The sequence below is a fragment of the Scleropages formosus genome, chromosome 8 (assembly GCF_900964775.1).
Source record: "Scleropages formosus chromosome 8, fSclFor1.1, whole genome shotgun sequence".
NCBI lineage: Eukaryota > Metazoa > Chordata > Actinopteri > Osteoglossiformes > Osteoglossidae > Scleropages > Scleropages formosus.
This window is the reverse complement of record NC_041813.1, coordinates 9,378,971-9,396,463: the sequence shown is the minus strand read 5'-3', so window position 1 is coordinate 9,396,463 and position 17,493 is coordinate 9,378,971. Positions and strand designations below refer to the sequence as shown.

General features: G+C 41.0%; 1 protein-coding gene across 1 annotated transcript; it reads left to right on the top strand.

Annotated features, from left to right (window-relative positions):
* Nucleotides 1–8,834: 8,834 nt before the first annotated feature.
* echs1 (enoyl CoA hydratase, short chain, 1, mitochondrial) lies at nt 8,835–13,777 on the top strand. The gene is made up of 8 exons (XM_018766146.2): nt 8,835–8,997; nt 9,468–9,665; nt 10,026–10,153; nt 10,317–10,416; nt 12,527–12,631; nt 12,771–12,890; nt 13,202–13,269; nt 13,354–13,777. Exons 1-8 carry the CDS (start codon nt 8,907–8,909, stop codon nt 13,417–13,419), a joined length of 876 nt encoding a protein of 291 aa, XP_018621662.1. The 5' UTR covers nt 8,835–8,906; the 3' UTR covers nt 13,420–13,777.
* The last annotated feature ends 3,716 nt before the right edge of the window (nt 13,778–17,493 follow it).

The following is a 17,493-nucleotide window of genomic DNA, read 5'->3' as shown; positions in this document are numbered from 1 at the left end:
ATGAATTTATAGATACAATGTATAGTTTGTTTGGTCACTTTTCAAGATCTTAGGAGGAAACCTTCAGATAGTCAAATCCAATGCAAAAATAGGTCACAGAAGGGGAGGGGGGGGGAGGCAAATTTTGGGTTCCTTTATCAAATTCTGATTGGTTAATAAAATATTACAACCCCTGACCTAAAATACCGTTTCCACGGTATAGAAATCGTCAACGACGACTATTAACTTGAAAAAAACTGGATGTTTAGACCTTATTATACGTCAAAGTAAAAACAGGTTCGGCCCAGATTTATAACATTTAATCTCATTTGATGCTGAAAAATATTCTTATCGTGTCCAGCCTGCAGTGGTTAAGTGGGTTAGGTTTTAATTTAACATTTAACACACCAATTTTTTAGGCAAGAGGGCGTCGGGAATATTAAAGTTGTTGCATATTTATGCCTTCATGTGTATTATAGATGTGAGTTGTTCGGAAAACCTGTACTGTCCGCGATTGTCTTGATAAAGACCGTACTGTTTATGTAAATATAAAGTAATATTATGTAAATGAAGAGGGCATTACACCACCTCCTATATGATTCATTTTTCATTTTGGAAATAGAGCCTACATGGAACCCAAAGAAGGAGATATTTGCTTTTGTCTTACCTGCCTGGCTGCCACGATGCTTTACAAAGATGCTGGCGCTGTGTCTGTGGACACGGACTGACTTCCTTTTACCATGTTACCATGTCTTTCCCGTTTCATAAGAGCCACTTCATACGCGCTTCGTCGCCGTTTCCGCGCCGTTACCATAAAATAAAGCGATGTGATGCCTCACTCTTTGCATTCCGCCGAATTAACTGAATTAAAAATCCGTCTGATTTCTTTTATTATTCTGTCTCCAGGATTAAAAATCCTATTTTGAGATATTGTATTTTAATTTTACCGTGACGGTTTTAGTCAAATATTTCTATAGAAAAAAATATTCCACGCTCGCGCTCAGACGGTACGGCTCCGCGGCTCCGGAGCGCGCGCACGGCACGGGCAGCTAGCAACCCTCAAATATTAAAGATCATTACATATTCTAACAGTAACGCCGCCCTCGGCGTCAAAGCCACGTTATAAATGCGATTCATGCTTTAAGTCATCAGCACAAAATAAAATATAAAGCATGAACAAATTTTGAAATATACAGATAAGGTGTTAAAATTAGATTAGCAACAAGCCAAGGCTGCTGGGAGGATTCACAGAGTAAGAATTTCATGATTGTATAACGACCTGTTTACTATACGACAATAAACTCTTGAATCTTGAAGGCAAAGATGTATGTGAATCATTCACTAAACTGCTCTCTGGATTTCTACAGTTCCATTCAAACTTTTTTTTTCTTGCTTTATTTACCACATACATCTTACCATGCACTTGAATGCATCATTAGTGATGTAACCTTGGGTCAAAGGTGTTTTGGGTTCTTCAACATCAGACAGCCTCGCCCAGGCACCCCAACCGGGGTTCATCAGATCCGGGTAGTCCTACCTTGAACCCACGGCTCACATCTTCTGATGTACAGCTATGCAGATGTTCTCTCTACAGCCTCAGTAAAAACTTTTAACAGCCTCCTCTGGCTGCCAGTAATAGCCAACACGCTATAAATCCTATGCAGAAGCTTTCCTGCAAAGCCCCTGCAGCTTTCTTCCATGGTCACACACCTGGTCCTCAAGCCTTTCAACCTACGTCTCCACCAGTTCCTCACACTACATCATCTTTCTCTCATCGGCCTCCTCCTTGCGTTCTTCCCAAGGGTCCGTAAGCTCCAGCAAGATGATTTGATTACAGGGTTTTGATAGCAGGACAATATCTGACCTGAGATGTTTCTGTGATGGTCATTAATTGAGAGGTGTGTGCAGTCTGTCCAAATCCCACTAAGCTCACCAACACAGTACGCTGACCAAACTGTGACTCTGCCTGCCCTGCTGCAACCAGCATACTACACTTCTTCTCTGTCTTTACCTCGGTGCCTGCTTCACAGAAGCTGGAATCACTCAAGCCCCTATACTGCAACACTTTCCCTCTCCCATGCTACCCTAACCTCCTCCTTTAGGTCTTTAAAATTGCCTTTAAGGGCAATTTTTTGTGCAGCCCATACAATGTAGCACTACTCAGGCTAAGAGGTAGTTCAAACCACCTATGGATGTAACAGTTTATCCTTCTCTCAATGTCTCAACTGTTGATATGGGGACTCTAAAACCCAGAAGAGGCAAGAATTTCTGGCAGAATGCCACGCTAATATACTCATACTTTTCACTTACCCGGAAGACCCGATGTGCGCCAGTCACTCGTCCATCTCTTAGTACGTCACTTGAATGGCTACCATATCCCTCAAGCTGCTGTCAGACATTTAACTTAAGCTTCTCACCAGCTTTTCCAAGACCGATGGAATGTATGCGTCCTGTAGTAAAGTGAAACCTGCCTGTAGGCTTTCACTTTCTCAACACCAACAAACTGTATTTTGATTGCTTGAAAATCATCCAAGCCCTAATGTAGGGTCTTACCAGCCTCTGCAAAATCTTTCTGGGGTAGATGATGTAGTTATTGTCAGATCATCTATGAAGGCTCTGATGGGTGGCTGTCTTACACCAGACTTGATGCATTGACTTCTACACTCAGCTTGTGCTGAATTCACATGCATGTTCATGATGAGACCAAACTGGATCACACAGGTGTTACAACCGAATAATAAATGTGGAATTTGGAATAATATTGCTTACATTAACTGAATCAGTACCCACAGATTAAGAGAAGTTCTGATTAGTTTCTCTCATTTAGCCAAAACATTTCTAAAATGCATTTTACAATGATAAGCTACCTACAGTTATTTACCCTTTCATACAGCTGGGTATAGACACCTTGCTCAAGGGTGGAACAGCAGTTGATGGGATTCAAACTTGCAACATCCAAGGCCAAAGTAGCAACCCCTTTGTTATTTTACCATGATTGCAATTAAGACCCTAAACATTTGATTTAAAGTGATCAGTTCTCTGTCAGTGGGCACCTTGCTTCCAATACAAATACATTTGATCTATAAATTCATTGTACCCTTCAGAAGGTACTTACTCCAGTACAATTACCCAGCTGTATATAATTGTATGTCATTTTGGAGAAAAGTGTAAAGGCAGGCCAAATCTCTGCTGCTTTTCATTCTAGGCCTTACCTGTCTAGGCCAGTGACTAGTTCTACTTCACAATTGCTTCTATGTATATGTATTCATTGTTATCATTGTCATTGCGATGCAATGTCCTAACAGAATGACAAGTTTCATTTCACACTACAACACCTCTCATGCTTTCAGTCCATCTGAAGTACTAAGTTCTAAATTCACTCTCCGTCCAGCTCTTTGGCCTGAATTCAGTCTCCAACCTAGAGCACAAGTACCCATCCTCTGCAGCACTTTCATTAGTCCTTGCTGAAGTTCACTGAAATCTAGGCCATTCTGCAAAGCCTGCAGCCTGCTGCATTTATTTTAGTGGTGGTCTTTATTTATTCATCTGTGATTAATTCTAATCTCTTTTAACCAAACACTGCCTGCCAACCATCCAGAGAATACTTTTTATGAATTTTCTGAAAAATCTAATGAAATTTTTGATTTTTATTCTCTGATACCTTGCCTACTAAAAAATAAAAAATGAAATATACAGTGTAAAAAAACCATATGTTTTGTACTAAATTAGGTAACATGGATATTCCCCAAGGAGGTGCAGTGGCGCAGTGAGTTTGACCAAGTTCTGCTCTCCGCTGGGTCTGGGGTTGGAGTCCTGCTTGGGGTGCCTTGCAATGGACTGGCGTCCCGTTCTTGGTGTGTCGGTTCCCCCTTCAGCCTTGCATCCTGTGTTACCAGGTTAGGCTCTGGTTCACTGCAACCCCGCTTGGGACAAGCGGTTTTGGATAATGTGTGTGTGTGGATTTTCCCCCTCTTCCATGTCATGCAAAACAGAAAAATGTACAGACATGTGCATGATTTTATTTATTCATGCTTGAATTTACCCTGTGTAGGAGCCAGGTATAACCCACTGGGGTATGACATCAGGAAAAATTATATAACAGCACAAGCAGAAAGCAGACTTTGAAGGATGCTGCTTTGCTGCTCTACCCAGAATGGGCATTATTCTAATGCACAGTAACACAGAGGTAAAAGGGTGCGACTGAACAGTTGTATTCACACACACACACACACACACACACACACACACATTTTCAGAACCGCTTGTCCCATACGAGGTCACGGGGAACCGGAGCCTACCTGGCAACACAGGGCGTAAGGCCGGAGGGGGAGGGGACATACCCAGGACGGGACGCCAGTCCGTCGCAAGGCACCCCAAGCGGGACTCGAACCCCAGACCCACCGGAGAGCAGGACCGCGGTCCAACCCACTGCACCACCGCACCCCCTCCCAGTTGTATTCATGTGGTCAAAAAAGACTTGAATAAGTGACACATTTTCAGCTCTGAGCTCATGATACAGGCTATAAATCCTTCAACCTGGGATTGCTTTGAATTAGGAAGAATACCAGACAGGTATGCCAACACTGATCCAGGCTGCTTTCCTAAGATCCTTAAAGGGAAAGTACTCCTTTTTCCACCTAAAGAGCTCCTTGTAACACATGCCCAGGCTTGGGTCAATACCCGACACAGGTTTTACTTGTATTTTAATTATTTGGTATTCTTAATAAAATACACACACTGACTGAAACCACTTGTCCCAAGCGGGGTCGAGGCAAACCAAAGCCTAACCTGGCAACACAGAGCGTAAGGCTGAAGGGGGAGGGGATGCACCCAGGACAGGACGCCAGTCCATCACAAGGCATCCCAAGCGGGACTGGAACCCCAGTCCCACCAGAGAGCAGCATTCAGTCATACCCACTGCGCCACCACACCCCCTCTTCTTAATAAAATATGTCTTCCAAAATGATGTAAATAATAGTGTGCAACCATAGCTACTGTTACTACAACCCAGACTCTCTCTTGTGATCTCCAATACATATTGATGTAACCAGCAGTATAAAGAAAAACTAATCTGAAAAGTTCATCTAAAGAACAGTTTCAGCTATGGTAAACAGTCTGTTTAACTCCAAGTTTAAACATTGAATTGGACTTCAAACATTTTTTTAAGACGCAACAGATATAAAATGCTCTATGCACAGATATAACTGACATAGGATGAATTTTTAACGCACCCCATATTTAAGGACTGCTGTATGACTTATCTCATTCTCATAACATCAGCAAAATAAAAGTGCTGATGATTCACTTCAAGAAATCAAAAGAAGAACATACCCTAATCTAAAGACAGAATCATCAGTTTTCAGTTTGTTGACTTCAACAACACTGAAAAATTCACATGTTCTCTTAATGCTTCTATTCTGGTAATTTAAGGAAGCTAAGGAAATATGAGACACAACCCTAAATTTCATTCCACTCTTGTTTGTGCAAACAGTATACACACTGGCTGTGTCATCGCCTGGTATGCTAGCTGTTCTGCCCTGCATCATAAACCTCCTCAACAATTATCTTTTACTTCATGCCCAAGATGAGCTGACAGCATCACACATACCTTGGCTGTTGCCCCTTTACTCCGCTATTACTTGGTAAGCAGCATTAAAGACTGTTAGAAACAAGGACATTTTTAACCTCCAGTAAGGTTCAAAAACATAAATATTATCCCCAGATCTTCATGCATGTGGTACAAGCATACTATAGTGCTCAAATGCCAATCCTTTATATACGGGGGTGGAAAAAATAACAGAAAAATCACATGGAAATGACATTTAACTTTGAAGTAATTAAATCACACTTATAACAGTAGCTACGAAGGTAACAGTAATCAGAAGTCAAAGCCCATTTACAGGGATAGATGCACACTTTGTAGGATAGTTGTTAAATGCAACAAAAGTACAGCCTCAAAAATGACCACAGAACTGAATCAGCACCTCTGTGACCCAGTCTCAATGAAAACTGTACATTGTGAGGTTTACAAAACTGGTATTTGCCTTCCACCCACAATGTCTATTGCCAAGTGTTAAACATGGCAGGGATCTGTAATGGATTATGCAGCCATCTCATGGGAATCAAGTGTGAAATTGCTCTACATGGCTACATAATGGACAAGAAATATAAGACCATTTTAGAGGACCTGGTGCACCCCATAGTGCAAATAGTATTCCCTCATAATATTCACATGTTCCAAGATAATTAATACCAGGATGGTATCAGAAGTCTTCCACAGCTACCAGATCTATACATCACTGACCTTTTAGGAAGTTCTAGAGTGCAAAGTTTATTCCCACTGCCTTCATCCCTCAAAGAACTGGAGGCTTTTCTAGTAACATCCTTCTACACACAGTTCAATAGTTGTATGGCAGAATTAGATAGATAGATAGATAGATAGATAGATAGATAGATAGATAGATAGATAGATAGATAGATAGATAGATAGATAGATCCCACAAGGGAAATTGAAATTATTATGTTACAGCAGCAGAATACAGGTCTTAAAATACTTACAATATAAAAAATATAAAACAAGTGGAAAAATACAAGATAAAAATATGTACAATTATACATACAATTGGAGGAATAGTAAATAAGTGTATTTAAATAATGGGGGCGCGGTGGCGCAGTGGGTTGGACCGGGTCCTGCTCTCCAGTGGGTCTGGGGTTCGAGTCCCGCTTGGGGTGCCTTGCGATGGACTGGCGTCCCGTCCTGGGTATGTCCCCTCCCCCTCTGGCCTTACGCCCTGTATTGCCGGGTAGGCTCCGGCTCCCCGTGACCCTGTATGGGACTAGTGGTTCTGAAGATGTGTGTGTGTGTGTGTGTGTGTGTGTGTGTGTGTGTGTGTGTGTGTGTGTATTTAAATAAATAAATCAAAACAGTATGTAGTCCAAGTAGTGCAACAGTATATAGTGCAAGTTGTGCAGAATGGTAATATAATCATTATGAAGTAGCAACAAAATGAACTAACAATAGTGCTGAATAGTTCATCTGTCACACAGAGGTGAGCTGTTGAACAGTGTTATTGCGAAGAATAGGAATGATTTCCTGAACCGTTCTTTACGGCAGCGGAGCTGAATAAGTCTGTTAGAGAATGAGCTTCGCTGTCTCTGCAGTGTGCTGTGAAGTGGGTGGGATGGAGTATCCATGATGGAGAGCAGTTGTTCAGTGACCTCCTATTCCTCACTGACTCAAACGTCTCCATGTCCTGCCCAATGATGCTGCCGGCCTTACGGATGAGTTTACGTGAAAGATGAAAGCTGTTCTGAAGCTCTAGGGTGGTCCTACTCCTTTTTAGCTCAATAATAATAATAATATAGTGTTTAGCATTTCTTTTATTTTATCCACAGACTCTGTACCTAGTATCTCAGGCAAAACTGTGTATTACATTGTCATCTGTATGCTGTGTAGCTTTTCACACCAGTGATCATGTTTGATATACAGTGGAACCTCGGAACTCGAACGCTTCTGAACTCGAACAGTTCGGAACTCGAAGGAGTTGTTCGATAAAAAAAAAAAATGTCTCAGAACGCGGACGAAATTTCGGAACTCGAACCGATGAACCTTTCAGACTAAAACCTGTCGGACACGTGACGCGTCTTTTTTTTTCCCGTAAAACAAATGGTGCGTATGACGCGTATGACTCGGTATGAGTCAGTCTTGCCTGAAAACTCGTGGAGTGAACATCTCACTGAATTGTGCTGTGAATTTCCACGTGTTTGTGTTTTTTTTTAATATCTATATATTAAATAAGCCATCATGGGTTCTAAGAAGGTTACTGTGACAGCAATCAGCCAAAAAGGAAAATAGTGAGAGCCACGACAGAGGTTAAAAAGAAAATAATTGAAAAACACGATAGGTGTTCGCGTGGTTGATCTGGCTACACATATGGCATATGGAATGCCTAAATCTGAAAAATAAAGAGACCATCAAAGCAGCTGATGCAGCTAAGGGTGAAATCTATTACAAAGCAGAGACCACAGGTAATTGATAAGGTTGAAAAACTCCTGTTAATTTGGATAAACGAAAAACGGTTAGTCGGTGATAGTATATCAGAGGCAATAATATCAATATGTGAAAAAAGCAAGGATGCTGCATCCTGACCTCGTTAAAGACGCCCTGGAACGCCTTTCAAGGCTAGGGGTGGTTCGAGAAATTCAAGAAAATAAGTGGCATTCATAAGTGTGGTGAGGAGTGGGGGGCTTCCAGTGCATCAGGTATGTATGTCTATAGGTTTAACTAGGCGATCATTTTGGGGCTCTGGAACAGATTAATCCAATTTACATTATTTCTTATGGGAAAAATTGTGAACTCGAACGCCCTTCTGGGACGAATTAAGTTCGAGTTCCGATGTTCCACTGTATGTAACTTCACTACTAAGGCATAATTATGTAACTCTTTAGTGAATATCTGGATCTATTTATAATTTTCAAAAACACCCCTTATCTTATGTATTCTACTACTGGATACTTGTAACTTTCCCCATTTTCTCATGATATTGCACTACCCAAACAGATGCCCCCGTGTACTCATTTTCATTGTGCAGCACGCATCTTGTGCACATGTTAAATTTGAGATTGAAACACTTCAGTATCCCGCCCTATAACCCAGATTCATGTTGCGCTACGTTAATAAAGAGCCCAGCCGTGGGAAACAGCCGCACATCCCCTTTAAACACGAGAAACATTTGAACAAATCCATCCGCGGTGAGAGGTAAAGGGCGTTTTCAACGTTCGCCAATGGGTTCTCTTCGTTTTTTTTTCTTTGATTGGTTGATGAAGTATCGCGGGAACACGTGTTTCGGCGAGAATACAATGTCCAACGGGAAGCACGTAAAGACGCTCGTGGAGCGGTGAATCCTGTGGTGTTTTTGTGGCGAAAAATGGCAACGTTTTGCAGGTCTTTAACTCTTTTGGGGAGGCCGACAAGCTCGCTGGTCTACAGGTTGACAGCTGCGCGCCAGTGTAGCTCAGGTGCGAATGGTTCCCTTGTCCACCTGCGAGTTTGTTTGCAATTTGCGCTTGTTAAGCTCCTGCGCTGCAGTGAACGTCATAATCTGAGCGCCGCTGTGGATCAAAGTTACACAGAGGACAGTTCTTTGTTCTTCAAGTTTAGCGACAGTCAGTGTTGGGAAATTAAGGAAATTAAATGTTAAATGCCGTGTCTCTAACTTGTGCACAAAGGCAGTGAGTGTAATTGTTTCAATAATTCTGTACTAACTAACTTGTTGCTGTTCTCGAATTTGCTATGTATATTCATCTCAATACGGCCACTCTTGTTGGTACATTGCAATGACAAGGATTTAATTTAATGATAAAGCTTTGGTCCTTCGAGGGATCTTAATGCTGACAGTGAACATGAGCATCAGAAACTGTACCACCACTTCCTGCTGAAACAGTGTTTTTCTTGGCACTCATGTCATGTGATGATGTTTCCATTGCAGGTGGTCCGTACGAGTACATCCTGGTGGATAAAAAGGGAGAAAATAAAAATGTGGGTTTCATTCAACTGAATCGGCCAAAGGCCTTGAACGCCCTCTGTGATGGTCTGATGAAGGAGATGGGTAAGGCTCTGGATGATTTTGAAGCTGACAGTCAGGTTGGAGCCATAGTCATCACAGGCAGTGACAGGGCATTTGCAGGTGAGATTTTTGAAATGCTTACACATTTTGTCTGTGGTCAGATACTTCCTAAGTCAGTGGTGCTGGAGTGATTAGATGTAGCTAATTTCAGTTACTTTTAAGTTAGTTACTCTTACATTGGAGACACCCTGTAAACTGATTTCCTGTACTGCTGAACACTTGCCAAGTGCTTAACTCAAAGATGTTAAGGGGAATATTCACAGATAATGATGCTCTTGAGGAAAAGTTTTGCCCATTTTAGTTTTCTTCCAGTATTATGCTTACCAACCTTAAAATGTCAGAATTCAATGTGATATGTGCTTCTGAAATAACTCATTTGCAGACAGAAGTTGATGTGAGTTGATTTTGCATTGACCCCAGCTGGTGCAGATATTAAGGAGATGCAGAACAGGACCTTTCAGGAGTGCTATGGTGGAAACTTTCTTTCGCACTGGAACCGGGTTTCTACAGTGAAGAAGCCAGTCATCGCTGCTGTGAATGGCTATGCTGTAGGTTTGGTCTATTGATGTTTTCGAACCTTGATGTCTTGGTGTGCTGTGAAGGCAGGGGCAGCTCTTTAGTTTAGTTTATAATTTCTGTATTAGGTTAGTATATTGAAGTCAGTAACGTTAAAGACCCACTTCCCATGGTTAATTTTTCTTCGTCCTGCAGCTGGGTGGAGGGTGCGAGTTGGCCATGATGTGTGACATCATTTATGCTGGGGAGAAGGCTCAATTTGGGCAGCCAGAAATCCTGCTGGGAACCATACCTGGTAAGTACCATTTGCTTAATAATATGCTGGTCTCAGGTAAATAGCAATGTTTTTGTTCTGTCTTTATCAGTCATCAGTTGAAAGAACTTGACTATTATTCTTCTTTATTTAGATAATATGAAACAGTACAATTGCATCTGATCATCATATTTCTCAAATTTGTTTTGCATAGTAGCAGCTCTGTCCTTCAGGGCAATGACATACTACCGAGCAAGGGCAAACGCATAAGGATATTAGAAAAAAGTATGAATAAGGAGGGGGATGTGGTGGCGCAGCGGGTTTGACCGGTACCTCGCTGTTTGGCACATATGAAATTCAAGCCCTGCTTGGGGTGCACTGCAGTTCCGTGTTTCTCCCTGCGTGTGCCTCCCTCAACATACGGAAGACAGCACTGAAAACCCGCTTTTGTTCCTCCTCCTGCTTTTTTTTTTTTTTTCTTCTTCATGGTTTGGGCTAGTTCTTTTAATTCCAGTGAAAGGAAATCTTAGTGCTACAGCATACAGTGACATTCTACAGAACTGCGTGCTTCCAATTTTGTAGCAAGTTTGGGGAGGGCCCTTTTCTGTTTCAGCATGACAATGCATCTGTGCAAAAAACAAGGTCCGTAAAGAAGTGGTTTACTGAATCTGGTGTGGAAGAACTTGACTGGTCAGTGCACAGTGCAGACCTGAACCCCATCAAGCACCTTTAGGATAAAATGGAATGCCGACTGCAAGCCAAACCTCACTGCCTGACCTGACTGATGCACTTGTCTGAGTGAGAGAAAATCCATGTTTCAAAATCTATTGGGAAGTCTTCCAAGAGGAGTGGAGACTGTTATAGCACCAGTGGAAATGAACCAACTCCATATTAATGCTCATGGCTTTGAAATGTTCAGCAGGTACATATGGGTTGGTGTTTGTGTGGCCAAAAGTATGTGGTGATGAAAAGTTATTGGAAAAAAATCATAACGTAAACAGATGTAAAGTGACAGAGCCTTGGGGAGTTCCAGCACTGATGATGAGGGAGGAGAGCGTCACATTTACCTTCGAGCACTGCGTACTCTGTTAGTGAGGAAGGACTTGTAGCCATAGATAAGATGGGGGTTGATGTCTCACTGAGTCATTTTTAATAGCAGAATATTGCATTGAATACTGATGGAAAAAGTGCTCTGGCATGTTTGAGGCTTGTCAATATATTTTGAAGCCAGCTGTGTGAGTGTAACTGCTGTGTCTTCAATGCCACAACAGTGTTTATAAGCAAACTGAAAAGAATCTAGTTCACTTGCTCATTGCATTGGTGATGTACTGAATTAGAATCCGCATTAGAAATTGGATGAAAATGCCTTTCTCTAAGTTGACTTACAGAAATTGGGTGATGCAAGACAAAACTTGCTGACAAGGCTACAGGAAGAGGCAGCTAGTGACCATCTAGTATGAGATGGATGGATGGATGGAAGTGCCATAAAGTCACATTCAGCTCATATTGACAGGCAGGTAACCAAAGTGGCTTCCTAGCGCTCTCCTCCATATGTGTCTGTGGGGTGCAAACTTGGCACATTCTGAGCTGGATTTGAATCCACACCCAACTACCAGCTCAGAAGCTGTGAGACAGCAGCTTTACCTACTGTGTCCTTCTGGAATGAGATATGTTGTGTTGTAACTGAAATAAATCAATACAATATAGGAAAAAAGAACCATTCAAATGTCAGTTCTTTCTTTACTGCTTTTTTCAACAAAGCAGCACATTAGAGTTAAAACAAATTGATAAAAGAAGCTAAAGGAAATATGAACAATTAAGATAGCTGGCAATGAATTGCACAGAAATGAGCCAAGTTACAGCTGAAGGAAGGACAACAAAAACTCTCAGGCTAAGGAATTGGAAAAATTAAGAAAATGTTCATGTTATGAAAATAATTAAGGTAAAGCAAGATGTATAACTTTTGAGGTGTGCATGTCCAGCATGCACACTGGGTGCTGTGTTTAAGATAGCATAGCGGAAATAATGGTATGGCTGTTGAAGTCTCTTGGTCTGTGGTAGCCGTGAAATGAGTGTCTTGGCTACAGCTGGCTTCTGCTCCCTATAACACTGCTTTCGTAGTTGCTGCTGACTGAGAACCACTTCCTTGTAGGTGCTGGTGGAACTCAAAGGCTCACCAGGGCTGTAGGGAAATCCCTTGCCATGGAGATGGTCCTTACTGGAGACCGGATCTCAGCACAGGAGGCTAAACAGTCAGGTATCACTGTGGAGCTAAAGTCTTGTTGGGTCATTGAGATGTTGTCACCATCTAACCCCCCCCTTTCAGCTCTTGAGTATATTTTAATGGTGTGTGAGTGTCCCTTTTGCTCTGCTGAAAGATATTACTTATTTTGTAGGTCTTGTAAGTAAAGTTTTTCCCATTGACCAGTTGGTACCAGAAGCAGTCAAATGTGGAGAGAAGATTGCTGCCCACTCTAAGATTATCTCCGCAATGGCAAAGGAAGCTGTCAATGCAGGTGTGTCAGTCATATCTGGTCTTAGTGTTTTCTTATATAGAAATTGGCACATATATAATAATGTTATGCATCAACACTCAGTTACTGTAAGTAAACTGATTATATAAAAGTGATTCAATTGTAGAATTACCGTGTGTGTTTAATCTTTATTACATACACCTTGATTTACTTTTAGAGATTTGCTTGCTTAAAAAACGATTGTATATTTCTGACTTGCTATTTCACATTTGGAAGGGCAAATCTGAGTCTGGTGAAATTCCCACTAAGTGGACTAAACTAGTTGTGATGTACAGCAATGATTTTCTTTGCAGCATTTGAGTTGACACTAGCTGAGGGCAATCGACTGGAGAAGAGACTGTTCCATGCTACCTTTGCAACTGTGAGTAAATTCAGCTCCAGCTTTTGATTCAGACTTTACTCTTGCATACGTGACCAACATTTGTTTTTCTTTTTTTCTTTTCAGGAGGATAGAAAGGAAGGAATGACAGCCTTCGTAGAAAAGAGAAAGGCCAATTTCCAAGACCAGTAATGAAGAGAATACCATTTTAAGTGGTTGATCTAGAGAAGTCTAAAATCTGAGGTCAGAGGGTTGAGTTTATCACATGCCTTAAGCTTTCACACATCTGCTGTGTCCTCACTGTTTTCCATACTCTTGAATTGTCAAGACCTTCATAGTTGCATGACGAATCCCATCGAATTTTGTGATTACCGAATTAATTGCGTTTTTAAATTTTCAATGCAGTTAAAAATAGACAATTTGTTCAAAACTGTTGATCTTAATAAAACATAATTGCAGTTCTGCATATGTCATTAAACAAGTGACGTATACATGGCATAATATGTAGTAAGACTGAAAACTGTAATAAACATAGAATTAAATACTTTGAGGGAGTCCATAGACTGATTACCTGCAGACTGGCACATATAATATTTCATCTCTGGCAAAACTAATGTATGGTATCATCTGTATCCTTATAAACCAGAATGTAGAATATTAACAAATGACTACTTGGTATGTTGAGACTAAAATATTAGACTGTGCTTCCCTTGTCCAGAGTTTTGAATACATTTACGTAGTTGCAGTCAAGGTACTGGTGTTTCTGAAGGCGTGGAGATCCTTCAGGTCTAATCACGGGGGGCCTGAGTCACTGTGGGGAAACAACTGCCCTGTTGAGTTATGGTTCTTACTGATTCATGGCTACAATTAATTTAATTGAAACGGTGAGTACATTGCCTGCCTTGTTTGGATTAAACCTAATGCCTTACTAACAGGGTGTATTAAGGTGCCTTGATCATGTTACACAGTCATTAGAGAAGGCCCTTTCCTTTGTAATTGCTTGCAGTAAACCACTAGAGCTGGTTTCCACTGTTCACTTCCTAGTAAGGTCAAGTTGCTTAATTTACACTTTCCAACTGTTCCCCTAGTGAGAATTTACAACTAAATATACATTTACCACTTAAACTTGCTGTTTCCTGTAGCTTTTCCATTTAAACAGTCTGTAAGTAGGGGCAGCTGGTAGTGTAGTGGTTGGACCCAAATGTCACAGGTTCGATCCCCACCTCTGGCTGTAAGTACCCTTGAGCAAGGTACTTACCCTAAAATTTCTCCAGTAAAAAAAGAAAAAATTACCCAGCTCTATAAATGGGTAAATGATTGTAAGAATGTAATAATTGTGACCTTAACATTGTAAGTCGCTTTGGAGTAAAGCGTCAGCGAAATGAATAAATGCAAGTAAAATTGTATACAATGTAATCAATATCAAATGTTACGACCAAAAGTCTTTTTCCACATATAGCTGTGCCGTTAGTTGTGATACACCGTAGTCTGCGGCTGCAGGAGAACAGCGGGGTTTCTGTAAAAGCGCGCAGTAAATGTTACAACAGGAGCGATTTCGCGAAGCGGACGCTAGAGGGCAGAGTTACATAAGAGACCGTGCAGCAGCGGTCGGTGTGAAGCTCCGCGCTCTGAATACAATGAAATTGTGTTGCTGCAATAAAACAGCCACGTTTGACCACCTGAATGCGTCCCTAATGCAAACGTAGTTATGTTTCTCCCCCCCCCCCCCCCCCCAGTATAACATATAATTTAATGCGATTTAATAGTATGGGGTAAGTAGCAAAATCACACATAAGTTTTGAAATTTAGATTTACAGAATTATTTTACAAAATACATGATGATGTATTGTAGATAACTTTTTCTTTTTTAACTTAAGTGTACACTATGTTATTGCAATACATGCACACCTGACGGTATGAGTGACTAATAATAGTTTGATTCCAGTTGCAGTTGAAAGCAGGCTGAGATAAAATGGATATTATAATGTTTCTGTAACCTGACGGCTAGCGGTATAGCACATCGGTTTATTCACCTGAATTAACGGAATTTGGTGAAATAACTTGTTGTCACATATTAATTTGTGGCCAGTTTGTTTCGTTAATTGGCTTATCGAATAAAGATTTGGGTTCATGAAATTATGATATTCCAGACTGGTATTTTATAATTTAATTGAATAACGGTAGGCAGAAACGGCATAACTGACAAGCTTACAATATTCAGGGGTTTAAACTGAAGTTAAACTAATAAAACTGTTTGAGTGAGATCCAAAATTTTATCCCGAATTTAACACTTATAGGCTAATTTTTTTTTTAAAAAAATTAACCACAGTAAAACTGGATTAGATCCGATTAAATAAACCCTTTCATTTAAATTTTATGTAAGTTGTTGATGTTAAATTCAGCGTCAATTCCTTTCACTCCATTTTATCAATTTAAGGAAATTTTCTAAAAATAGAAACCGCAAGTTTATTGATATTAAACCTGATAACCAGGTTTATTACCAATAAATTATCGCCGGGAAAAGCTTAAGGATTCCCGTGTTTTCTTTTTTATCTTTGCTCTTTTACTGCAGTTTTTGGGTTGGTTCGCGGTCATGTTTTGAAAGATAAATTTTACCAACTTTAGAAAAAGTATAGAATTATTTTTAGGAAGATGATGATGTACTAAACAATATTCTTGTTATTGCCAGTTTGTGTATATCTACACGTGTCATTTAGTGTTTGACCATGGTTTATTACCAATGCGTTTTTTTTTTTTTTGTTTAAAAATATATTTTTTTTTAAATTCTGACTCTCGCACTTTATTAGCACACATTGTATTGTGCAAGAGGGACAATATTCAGAAATACGCAAAAAGTTTACAGCTCGATCAAAATAAAAATATTGCCACTTTGTGATTATTTTTTAAGAATAACAAGTGTTGCTTTCTTCAGAGTCGACAATTTAACTTCGAAAGCAAAAAAAAAAAAAAAAAATCCATAGCAGATTTGATTATGGAAAGAACCTTTTATTTCCACCAAATCTCTAAAGGAACTTTTTTTTTCTGTGATCGCAGTGTTTTTTTTTTTTTTTTTTTTTTTTTTTCCACAGCGTCTCCGTATATCTTCACAAGGCCATAGCCTAATTGATTTTTATTTTCATTCAATAACCTCCCCGAGATGCTTTTCTCTTCGGCTCCCTGAACAAAACGAGCTGAAGGAGCAGAGAGAAAGAGAGAGGGAGACAGGAGAGAGGGGGATACGGGGACAGGGAGGGGGGCCAAGTCATCTTCTCACGCGCAGCAGACGCGGCACAAAGCCTCGCCGGCGAAAAGCGCCCGGCTCCGCTTTGAAGTGCGTCCCCCGCTAACGAAAGGTCAAAATAATAAATGTAGACCCAATTGAAGCGTTCAGCGGAGACAAAGGGGGCAAAACGTTACATTTTGGCAGCGGCAGTCCCCTCATGGCGTGATGAACTCGTTTAAAAAAGCAGAACCAAAGAGCCGGCAGCATGGGTCCGCGGAAAAAGAAAGGACCTTTGAAGTGAGGAGACTGGCGCTGGCTCCGCGCGCCTCCTGTCCGCTCCCATCACGCGCCCCCTCGCTCTCGCTCTCTCGCTCTCTCTCGCCTCGCGCTGCCGTCTCCGTCCTCGCGCCGCGCCGTGTCCTCACTCCTCCGCCACCGCGCGCAGCTGCGGCGCCTCCGTGCTCCCATTCACGCGGGCAGCACAGAGAATCTCCACTAAATTACAACCTCATCAAGAACAGGGGGGAAAAAAAAAAGAAAAGAAAAAAAAGTCACCTTTCATTAGCAACAGCTGCACGTTTTGGCCTGTTATTTCGACTGAGGCACTGGCTTTATTTATGCAACTTGATTTGCCCCCCCCCCCATGCCTTTTTCATGCAGATCGAATGCTTACACAGAATTAAAATTCACCCCAGAAGAAATTCACCCCACGGTGCGCGCCCCTGCTCTACCTCCCCCACCCCTTAAAAAGTTTCCGCAGTTCCAAATGAAACAGGCAGCCTGGAATCCTGGCAGGATTCGACAAATATTTTCATAATCTCACATTCCTGCCATTGAATGGCGTATGTAAATGTTAAATTTGAGAATTCGTTCAATTTAATCTGGTTCCTACCGGCGAGTGTCCAAAATAATTCAGGATTTCGAGCAGATAATTAAAATACACATTCAGATATTTGGAATTAAACTTGTGAAGGAGAACTTTTGCTTTACTTTCCACTTTCTGACGTACTCGAAGTGATTTACAGTTAATTTTTCCGAAACAA

Excerpts from the sequence above, each read along its gene's own strand:
- echs1 (XM_018766146.2), top strand. The coding sequence starts at position 8,907 with ATGGCAACGTTTTGCAGGTCTTTAACTCTTTTGGGGAGGCCGACAAGC. Across the intron at positions 12,632-12,770 it reads ACAGGAGGCTAAACAGTCAG|GTCTTGTAAGTAAAGTTTTT; the intron begins GTATCACTGTGG and ends CTTATTTTGTAG. Across the intron at positions 12,891-13,201 it reads AAAGGAAGCTGTCAATGCAG|CATTTGAGTTGACACTAGCT; the intron begins GTGTGTCAGTCA and ends TTTTCTTTGCAG.